At 38.5% G+C, this 11,064-nt stretch overlaps 1 protein-coding gene across 1 annotated transcript in view; it reads right to left on the reverse strand.

Annotated features, from left to right (window-relative positions):
* LOC107099299 (mucin-19-like) overlaps nt 1–11,064 on the reverse strand; it is a 29,689-nt gene that overhangs the window by 8,775 nt on the left and 9,850 nt on the right. Inside the window, exons 11-29 of the mRNA XM_015397356.1 lie at nt 10,757–10,892; nt 10,593–10,670; nt 10,411–10,480; nt 10,189–10,323; nt 9,870–10,019; nt 7,268–7,362; nt 7,016–7,148; nt 6,675–6,918; nt 5,740–5,780; nt 5,450–5,538; nt 5,154–5,308; nt 4,928–5,069; nt 4,743–4,847; nt 4,333–4,527; nt 2,416–2,488; nt 2,168–2,337; nt 1,890–2,046; nt 1,588–1,698; nt 1,248–1,389 (exon numbers count right to left, since the gene is read on the reverse strand). Of these exons, the coding sequence (XP_015252842.1) occupies nt 1,248–1,389; nt 1,588–1,698; nt 1,890–2,046; nt 2,168–2,337; nt 2,416–2,488; nt 4,333–4,527; nt 4,743–4,847; nt 4,928–5,069; nt 5,154–5,308; nt 5,450–5,538; nt 5,740–5,780; nt 6,675–6,918; nt 7,016–7,148; nt 7,268–7,362; nt 9,870–10,019; nt 10,189–10,323; nt 10,411–10,480; nt 10,593–10,670; nt 10,757–10,892 (2,421 nt within the window). The remainder of the gene's footprint in view (nt 1–1,247; nt 1,390–1,587; nt 1,699–1,889; nt 2,047–2,167; nt 2,338–2,415; nt 2,489–4,332; nt 4,528–4,742; nt 4,848–4,927; nt 5,070–5,153; nt 5,309–5,449; nt 5,539–5,739; nt 5,781–6,674; nt 6,919–7,015; nt 7,149–7,267; nt 7,363–9,869; nt 10,020–10,188; nt 10,324–10,410; nt 10,481–10,592; nt 10,671–10,756; nt 10,893–11,064) is intronic.

Consider the following 11,064-nt stretch of genomic DNA (forward strand, 5'->3'; position numbering starts at 1 on the left):
ATGGTGTAGAAACAGTAGTTCCGAGGGTTGCAGTCGAAGATGTTGTTGTTGCTGATGTAGAAATAGTAGTGCTTGGCGTTGCAGTTGAAGAAGTTGTAGTTGGAGAAAGAGTAGTCCCCTTTGTAGTGCTTGGTGAGGTTTTAATTGTGGGTGTGGAATCAGAAGTCCCCAGTGTTGAGGTTGAAGAAGTTGTTGTAGCTGTAGAAATGGTAGTCCCAAGCAATGTGGTTGAAGACGTTGTAATTGCTGGGGTAGAAACAGGAGTGCCCAGGGTTGAAGTTAAAGAAGTTGTTGCTGTTGTAGGGGAAACAGTGGTGAGCATTTATTTGGTAGTCAAGATGCTGGCCGTTGTAACCAGAAGTGTTTGATTTGTGGAAAAAAAATGTTTTTTTAGTGATACCTGTTGCAGACGTTGTCAGTGTGGCTAAAGTTGTTGGAGGAGCTGTTGACAGTAAGGTAGTAGTTTAGTAGAAGGTTATGTTGACCAAAAAATATTATCTTTTGCTACAGAAAATATATATTTTCCCCTGTTTATGCAAATTTAACAGCTTCACATTTTCTAATAATTTTATGTCAAAGACCAATTAAAAGTTGAACCTCCAAATAACATTTTTTTACTCTCCTCACACTCTGTTGCCATTAGATTTTGGTTATCAGTTTAACTTGACCATTCTAACACATTGCTGTATTTTTCTCTGAACCATTCTTATGTCATACTGGCTATATGTTTAAATCCCTTCTCCGGCTGTAAATAATAGCCATGGGTCCTCGGTTCTTAATGAACAACAGCATCCCCACAGCATGATACTAACTCCACCTTATTTTATCATGGGGTGGTAAGTTGATGGTGATGGGGATATTTTTATTACATGCAACTCTTATTGATGCGCTTTTAACCTAACCTGTTAGTAACCATGTCTTGATAGCATTGGGGTTTTTCATATTCTTTCCGTTTTAATATGATGGATTTACAAAAGAGGAGACTCCTGAAGCCATCTGGTTACACTGGGTTTTTAAGGGACATCACAGTCAATTGAATATAAATGCTTTCTGGATTTTCATTTGTATAAAAAGTGAATAAAAATGCAAAAAATGCAAAGCAAGAACTGTATACATAGTCAAAATTTGTAAATACTTACGGCAAATGACTGTTCCATTTTCACAAGTACTGGGTGGGGGAAAAAAAATTGAGTCATTGGTGAATTGTATTTATTGGTGGCGTATTTTCCATGATAGTTTAAACTTACCATAAAATGAAGTCTATAATGACTCCTTCTCCTGGTGGGACAATTGTTTCATTGAAAAGGCAGGAACAGTTTCTCAATTCAGTGCATCTGCCAGTATTCTCATCAAAGTATGGAGATTCCTTAGGGCATCTTGGGTAACAGCCTTTTTCGGGGTAAATAAAACAAAAGAAACACACCTTTTGATATGTTGGAGAGTTTTTAGGCATCAACCACTCCCTAACAAATTCCTTTCAATAATCTTTAAATTGTGAAGATCTAAAAATGTTCATATACGCTAACTTTCAAAAATATAAAAAAGTGGCCTCATTTTAAACTGTATACATGTACAATTGTTTTTCACCTTCCAACTTTTGATTAGAATGGTTGGGAGTTCCACAGGTCAGTATCCTTCCACAGGATTCATAGTGCCACCTACACTGGCCTTGCTCATTGTAGTAGTCACAGTAGACAGCTGATAGAGGAAAAAAATATTAAATAATAGTAAATACTGGATTAACACTTTTCTTTTAACTACATTATACTGTAAACATTATAAAAATGTTAAAAAGATATGATATAAAAAGGATATGATATACGTAAATAGACATTAACAAACAAACATTGAACAGATTTGTTCAGATGGGCAAACAGATTATAACTTACGACACAAATCAGGTGTCCTCCAGTTCATGCAAACATCCAGATCACCGCAGGCCTCTGCATAGGCAGCCACTGCTGTGCAGAAACCCAAGAACTTTCCTTCAAACTCACAGGAACATGACTCCTGCACACAGGCTTGGTAGTAGGGCTCTGGATCCACCTTAGAGTTAAATAATACCCAGAAAAACATGACAGGCCTCCAGTAAAGTCCTAAAACATCTTTTACCAATAAGAGTCTTTACTGATAGAAATTAGATAAATGTTGCGTTTGCAAGACAAACCGTTAAATGACAGTCCCTGAATGTGTCTCCTTTAATGATCATACAGCGCCGCTGGGCCCATGCAGAACAATAGGAGTGACGTTCGCATGGAAATATCTCAGTGGTCACATCAGAGCAAGGAGGAGTGCTGATCTTCCAACTGTTTCCAAAAGCTAGTGGACTGCTCACCACTGCAAATACATTTTATGGGTTTTCATCTTAACAATAATGTAAAAAGAAAAACAGCTTAAAATTTAATATGGATTTACCAGCTGAGCCAATTATCTGAAGGTCATTCATCTCATTGGAGTCGAAGTTGCCACAGAGACCGCAGACTTTGTTCTAGAGGAGACATTGTTTGGAAAATGAATATGTAGAAGCTTAAAAATGTACACCAAGAGAATCCTCATGTCTATTCAGTTACCCATATAGAAATGAATAGTTCCCCTGATAAAACCATGTAACCTGAACATTTAAGTCCTCCGAACTTAATAAAAACTTTAACCTAACTACAGTTATTAAAAAGATTACAAGCATCAACAAAAGCATTTATATATATTTTTTAATTGTAGCCAACCAAATGGCTGTTTTATTTTAGAGAACATAAAATATAAAAACATGGAAAAGACAATAAAACAAGACAGGAAAGGATGAATTTCCGGGTGTTATTGTACCAGATTTTCGTACGTTAGCCGTGTAGTATAGATAGCTGCTACGGAGAGGTAGAACAGTGGGTTTTTTTTTTTTTTATGCTTTGATTTAGTCAGTTTTAAAGCTTTTTTACAAGCCCCTCCATGAACCACTACCTTAAAGTTTTATTGCTTGGATGATGTGCAAGGATTTGAATGACCTTGGTAGTGTCTCCCAAGACAAAGGCTTTGGGGGATGAGCCGCAAAGAGTGGTTCAATAAGCTCTTTTAATGACTTGAGAGACTGGACTCTCTTTTACTGTAGCCCAAAGGGAGAGAGCCTGGGTACCAGGGCCAGGGCTCTGCTGTCACAATTCACCCCAGTGGATGAGACGGTCACATCTTGGGAACTCCATAAGTCTACTAGGGGGACTTCAAGGCACATGTGGGAAATGACAGTGACATATGGAAGGGCATAATCAGGAGGAATGTACCTATAGCTCTGATCAGTATTGAAATTCTATGCAAGTAATGGTTTGATTTTGTATTTGTATTTCAGGTACATTGACTGCATGTCTTGGACAATCAGGTGAAGATGGACAAACTTGGCAGACGCAAGAAGACTTATGAGCATTATGAACAGTCAGGGATGTAGTCAACTCCCATTTCCAGGATATATTTTCTATGACTTTGGGGGAGGTTGAAGACATGGGGTCTGAGAAGACCATGTTCTCTCCCACTATTGTGAAAGTGGCCTCCAGTAGCTGTGGCCATAAGGTCTGTGACAGAGATGGGGGATCTGGAGCCAGCAAGTCACCTCTATGTCATGCATTTGTTCTGCCCAGCCAATCTGCAAACCTGTGCAGATTGGACTCAACTGATTCAGTGGCTGGGCATAGCAAACACATGACATAGAGATAACTTGTTGGCTCCAGATACCCTATCTCTGGTCTGGCCATTGAGCTCCAAAAGTAATCCCATTGAGCCATGTTGGTTTGTGGGGCTCCTTAGGCAGCAAACAGTTACAGTGAGACCAAGTTTGCTGCTCCCCAAGTGTTGCAGAGGCTGTGAGGGAATATGGTGAGACCTTGGAGAAAGACTTGGTCACCCACCAATGATTCTGGCAAACAGTCCAGCGCCTCTGGATGGCAAAGCAGTGCTTTCGCTAACGGATAACTCATCTTTTCTCAAGCTTGTTGGACAGTTGATCCGATGAATTTGCCAAACTCAGAATACCGGGCTGCATTACATTTTTAATATATAGTATGTATTTTTATGAAAGCTTTATGAGGCTTGACTTTATACAGTCTAAACCATTTGCTGAACTTCTACTTTAAATTGATTTTACCCAATTAGGTTGTTTTTTTCGATTTCGAAGATTTTAAAGGGCAAAACTTGCCAAGAATTAATTTTAAACCACAAATTTTTCAGAAAACACACTAATTTACATTTAGTTGAAAGTCCCTGGAACAACTTGAGCAGGATTCCCTGAGTTCTCTTTAAATTTGAGAGAGCAGAAGTCAATAAAAATGAGTCATATTTTTCAAGGCCACTCACCCTCCAGTCAGGATTGAGTTCTATGGTGATCCTTGTGTTTTTGTCCCAAATGAGAGTTAGACCTTTGCTTGGCACAGAGACTACTATATACAGTCCCACAGTGTGCGTCTTGTAAAGGGGCTCTTGCTCCAAAGTCCAACCACTTTTGAGGTGTCTGGTGACTTTCATATCACTCAGTGTTAGCGTGACTTTATCCTGAAAAGGAAAATTATTCAATTAGACACTATTTAATCTAAACTGTAAACTCTATATTTCAAAAATACCCATGCAAATCTTCAGTGAAGTGACTGAGGTGAAAATGTGTTTAAGTTAAATGGTAAGATGTCCCATATTATTGGTTAAATCATTGGGGTATAAGCATTAAGAATCTGATACAGATGTTTGGTTTAATCATAGAAGGATGAACCCACCTCCAGATCTAGAATAATTGTACGAGAACAGGTGAGGGCTTCATCACAGCAGGGCACACTCTCCACTCGGACAGAAAAGGAACCATTTCTGTTCCCGCAGTAATCCTTTAGCAAAGTATGATACTAAATAAGCATACATGAAACAAGTCATCTTAAAATGCTCCACTACGTTCTTGGAAGCTCACCTCTACCAGTGTGTACTGACAGTGTCCATCAAAGCGAAACCATTTAGAATCAAAAGTCTGGTAATGTCCATTTCCATAAACCTGACACTTCCCTGAGCACGCCTCCTCATCTTTGCAGCTCCACTGGCCCTGGTTACAGGTACTAAAAGGTAGAAGGATGTCAACATGATTATTTCTGGTCTTTATAAGGGCTTCAGTGAAGCAGGTGCAGCAGAGGGAGTGTTACCATGTTTTACAGTTGGTTTTGACAAACTCTCCAGCACTGAACACTTTGCCACTGTACATACAGGTGCAATTATTTCTGGGAACGCATCTCCCATTGTGATCCTCATATTGGTCCAGAGGGCAGTAACAGCCACTCTCGCAGCTCACATTGGCACCCTGGGTATGATGTTGAGGAAAGGAAAATCACATTGTTCTATTTGGGTTTGTTTTTCTGCCTTTAATTGCTATAATTATAAATACAGATTTTTTTTTATCAACGTTAAATGCAGCTATGAAGGTCATTAGGTTAAAGCTTACCAAAGGTTTACTGAGACTGTCGCAGGTTTTCTGAGCTGTGTTGACTTCAAACTCTGAGCAGTGAACACAAACCTTCCCATTTCTGCAACCTAACCCAGAGCATGTTAAATACCAAGAAGCTGATCAGTGAGAAGCATGCACAAGGGTTCATTTTAAATTCACAGAAAAACAGATAATAATAAAGAATTGCATTTTAAAAAGCTGCACAGATATAATACCAGAGATTAATCTTAAGTAAATTTCTTTGTTTTATTGGCAGTAATATAAGACAATATAATATGGAAATTTACCGCAGTCCTTGGAGCAGTGGAGTTTTCCATCCTCACAAAGGCTTTAAGGAAAATATTATTTGAATAGATATGCATTAATACATTTAATACCACTATTATATATTTGAAGCAATCAGTTGATCAGATGATTGTCTGTATAAACATATTAAAAATGTTAACTTAGGTTCAATAGCACCATAACCATACCTTTTAGGCACTCTTTCTCCATCTCATCCATTCATCCCCTTATCATTCCTAATCAGCTTTTCTCCAAACTAATCCATCTTCTATCAAATTCAATTTTTCAAACCTCCCCCCCTACAAAATAATTTCTTATTGTTTAGTCATTTGGTCATTTTTTACTTCTGTTATTGATAACTTATGTGTTCTATGGAAGAAATGTTTAGCGTTCCTAAATGTGTCTGAACAGAATAACTCTATATAACTCTATAGAGTCAAATTCTGATTTCAATAGAGTTTTGTTTCACATCTTCAGTACTGAAACACATATCCCTAAATGACTGAAACTCCTCAGGAACCACAGACCAAGAGATTGTTCAAATAAACTGAAGCCGACTGAACACATCAGACTTCTAGGGCAACAGTTTAAAATGTTAACATGCTGCACATATGAGTAATATACATAGAATTTCAACTGAATTCATGTAAAAAAAAATTACTTTTTTGTAAAAAACAAAGTAGACAGTTTTCAACATATAATATATAAAATATATTTAAATATATAATTCCTTACGTCATTATCTTAAATTGCTGTCTATTGTTATTATAACAACATTCCCTCTGATGGTACCCTCATTCAAAGGCTGAAGGAAATCCCACATAACATAAATTAAATAATCATGATATACCATCCTTTGTTATGAACAAACCTAAATCAATTCATAAGCAATGCTGTGGCACTGAATGAACATTTTCAGTATTTTCCATGAACTCACCATTGTCGCCCATCAATAACTACAGGTCCTGGTGGTGTAACACCCCTACTGTGATAACACATGCATTGCCCCTTTGGGACGCAGGTTCCGTCTTGGTTCAGATGGGTTCCCTCTGGACAGCCACATCCCTCTGCTGGAGGGCTGTCCAGCTCGCAGCGAGGATCATACCCAGACAGCGAAAGGCATGTATTATTACATGCCCGGACATTGTAGGAGAACTCCTGGTTCGTTGGACATTTCACAGCTTTAACACAGAATTTTTAAAAGTTCGGAATGTGAAAAACATAAGAGGATGTGAAAAACCAAATACATATTTAAAAATATTTAATGTCAATACTCACTGCAGTTGGTGGCTCTCCTCCAGTTGCCAAGATCTATACCCACATTAGCACACGCTTTAGCATAACTTCCCAAAGAAGAACACAGGCATTGCTGTAGATTATTCCCACAGTTGCATGTTTTCTGGATGCAAGCCTAGAAGCAGTAATAGGTTATATGAACAGGAGGTCAGCGTTAATGCATCACCATTAGTTGACAAATCAACTAATCAGGGATGTCTTCAGGAAATAACTGTGTAATAAAAACATTCTTACGTCATGGAACTGGTCAGTCGGAATGTGGCCGTGGCACTTGGCAAATATCCCATTTGAATCATACAATACAGAGCACTTCTCATCTGCAAACATTTCTGAAATGTATAATATCAAACAATGTACACACCTGTTGGCAAAATAATTTGGTACAATATGTTTTCTTTGAGGCACAAGATGCAACCTGTGTACATTAAGTTAAACTTCTTAAACTTATTCCTGGTGGTATCGTGGACATTGTGGTAAAGAGGGTTACTTCCATGGCGGATGTCTGTTTTTCATGTTGCTGCTTTTTTTGTTGAACACAGATATGCATGTCCATGGTAACTGTTACTATGCTGAATATGGTGTTAAATCAAGCACATTCAGCTTGACCTTATCTTAAATAGAAAAGTACAGAAAATCAAGCGTTATTAGCTTTGCTTTTTCATGAAAAAGGCAATGGATAGATTTCTGTAGTGACTGAGGTGTGACTAACATCTAAAAAAAAACTCTTACTGGTCTTGAGTTTGTGCCTGGGGTGCCTGGGGAGCAGTGTGGGGTTAAGGATTTTGCTCAGGAACTCAGAGAGGAGGATATGGGGATCGAACCGGGCACTTGCAACTTTCTCAGAGCGCAAGCGCATAGCTCTAATCACTAGTCCAACACTCCCCATATTAAAAAGACCAAAAAGCATTTTATCATGATAAAATAGGGTAATATACACCAGCGTGCATCACTTTTAAGCCTAAATAGAATTCCTGCGCCAATACGAATTTATGGGCTATCTGCCATAAGCAGAGTTGATTCAGCTATTTAATAGAACCCGAGATTCCTGCAACGCCTTGCAGTTGCAATTCAATTCAGTTATTTATATGGTGCCAATTCACAACACGTCATCTCAAGACACTTTACAATTCACCACATCATACAGTCAAAACCATCTGATTGAATCTACTCATCGACTCAAAGGCAACCCCTCACACTAAGCATGCTTGTAGCGAAAGTGGAAAGAAAAAAAACTCAATTTTAACAGGAAGAAACCTCCAGCAAAGCCAGGCTCAGTGTGAGCAGCCATCTGCAATGGCCGACTGGGGTTAAAGAATACAGAGATACTAATACATTATCTGAGGCCTTGAGAATATCATTTGTGACTTTCACCTGAGCAATTTCAGTGCTATGATGAGTTCTAAAGCCAGACTGAAACTCTTTGAAAAGTTTATTATGGTGCAAGTGGTCGCACACTTGATTGGCAACTACTTTCGTAAGAATTTTACATTACAAAGGAGGATTTGATATAGATCTATAATTGACCAAGTCATCTGGGTCAACACACAGTTTCTTAAGTAATAGTTTAATTACAGCAACCTTAAACAGGTTGCTGTAATCAAACTTTAACAGAGATAGATTAATCACATCTAAAATGGAGGAGGAGATTGCTTGGAACTGGATCTAACATACAAGTTGAAGGCCTTGATGAAGATGATACTTTTGCTAACTCCAGAAGTTCAACTGGATCAAAGCAGTCTTAACCCGGTTCAGATTCTATGGCTACCTCAGATGCTGCCTCAAACCCAGAGATAAACCAATCGTAGTTAGAGGAGTCCTAATGATCTTATTTTTATTAAGATCAGACTTATTTATCAAGAATCCCATAAAATCATTACTGCTAAGAGCAAGTGGATTGCAAGGTTCAACAGAGCTATGGCTCTGGGTGAGTTTGGCAACTGTATTAAAAAGATATCTAGGATTACTCTTTTTCTCCTCTATCAATGAGGAGAAATATGCTACTCTTGCTCTATGAAGGGTCCTCGTATACAACAGTAAACTATTCTCCAGACTAGGTAGGATCCCCGTAGGCATGTGGAGCACCATTTCCTCTCCAGTTTCCTAGCATTGTGCTTGAGAGTGTGCAGCTCTGTATTAAACCAGGGAACTAGCTTCCTATTTTTAAAGTTTTTTCTTTTTCAAAGGAGCTGCGTTGTCTCAGGCTGTACGCAGAGAACTAGCAACCCCATCATCAAAATCATCAACCTGTGAAGGGGAATAAACTAAACTTTTGCCCCCTGCAGCATTGCTCAGCGACACAGAGGAGAGAGAAAGGGAAAAAGATTCCTTAAAGTCTATAACTGCACTATCTGATAATGATCTGCTAAAGTGAAACTTTTTTTGGAGATGGAGAACTCTGTTAAAGTAAACCTGAAGGTTACTAAAAATGGGACAGTGAGGTCAGGGTTGTGAGGAAATACTGTTATTTCTTCACATTTAATGCCATATGTCAGCACAAGGTCCAAAGTATTATGATGAGAACATGTTCTCACAGTACTGTATATAGTGCAATGGAGTCACTAATACAAGATTGGAATTATTTCTGTTTTAGACATTTTAGAAACAGAAATACATTGTATTTCTTGTGATATAATTGAATTGTTTTGCTGGGAGTGTCATTGTTGTAATTGAGCTAATGCACTGGCTCCCATCTGCTAATTAAGGTCCTGATGTTTACAATATGTGTCCCCATCAACTGTCCTCATAAGAGAGACAGAGATGTATTGATGAAGGAAATGTAGATATCATGACATTGCATTGATTTATGTATCCATTATAGGTTTAAAGCAGTTGTTACCATTGTCAGTATTGATGCAAACGTTTGGGATATCCCCTGAACAATATCCTAAACTCCAGGATAGAGCAAATAGCTTGGCGGAGCTCTCGATGATCCCGCTGCTGGTAGTGAAGTCATCTGTGGTATCATTGTTCCTGTTTCCACAAAGACCTAAAAGAAAGCCTGACTTTAACTGCAAAACCACCTGGGTGACATGCTTACAAAAATACTGTACCTTAACATTATAGTTAGTAAATATAATAAAAAATAAAACATACATTTATGGAAACTACTGTGATTGCAGAAATGCCCATTTGTTCAGAGTCTGTTTTCTCCTTACCTGAGATCTGGCCAGTAGTCTTTGTGGGTGTGATTGACAGCTGGAGCTCAGGAAACACCTGGACTCCAAGCGCTACACCAACGGTTGTACTTACTTCTACATACATTGAGGACTGCCAGAAAATCAGTGCTAGATCTGTAAAAAGAGATTAGCAAGAAATGTAATTGTGATTTTCTCAAATTACTTTGGGTGCATTAAAAGGTCAGTTGGCATATGTCATACCAGATTGGTAGAGCTCAGTAATCTCTTGGTCTCCAACTGTGACCTTGCTTAGTGTGAACGTAAATATTTCCTGAAAATGTAGGAAGTAAAGAATTCAGTTTGATTAAGAATTATTTACAATTTGACATTGCCCTTGTTTTTTTTACTGTTTTCTGAAGACATTTGCCTCACTTTAGCCATACCTGTAAAATCTGTACACGTACTGCCTTCAATGATGGTCGAGTTTTAGAAAACTCAATTTCAATAGACCAGTTGGAGTCCTGCAATGGAGCCAGAGAAGTTTTTGTTTTTAGGTTAATAATCCAATAAACCCTGAATACTAAGAACCATTGGGAAAAACCCTTACCTGCGATGCCATGTATGTGCATTTACCAGGAACCGCATACTGTTTGCCATCAAATGTTGTCACAAACTGTCCTTCAATGAGACATCTGGATGGGCAGGAGTTTTCAGAGCAATGCCACTTCCCACTATCACACTGACTGAGATCAAAAGTTAAGATGGTAAATGGCATGTACTTATATAGCGTCTTTATTCAAGTTAGGAGACTTGACCAAAGCGCTTTACACTACATTCATTCACCCATTCACGCACACACTGATGGTGGCAAGCTACATTTTAGCCACAGCTGCCCTGGGGCTCACTGACAGAAGC

Source organism: Cyprinodon variegatus, unplaced genomic scaffold (genome assembly GCF_000732505.1).
Source record: "Cyprinodon variegatus isolate N-32 unplaced genomic scaffold, C_variegatus-1.0 Scaffold28, whole genome shotgun sequence".
In the NCBI taxonomy this organism is placed as follows: Eukaryota; Metazoa; Chordata; class Actinopteri; order Cyprinodontiformes; family Cyprinodontidae; genus Cyprinodon; species Cyprinodon variegatus.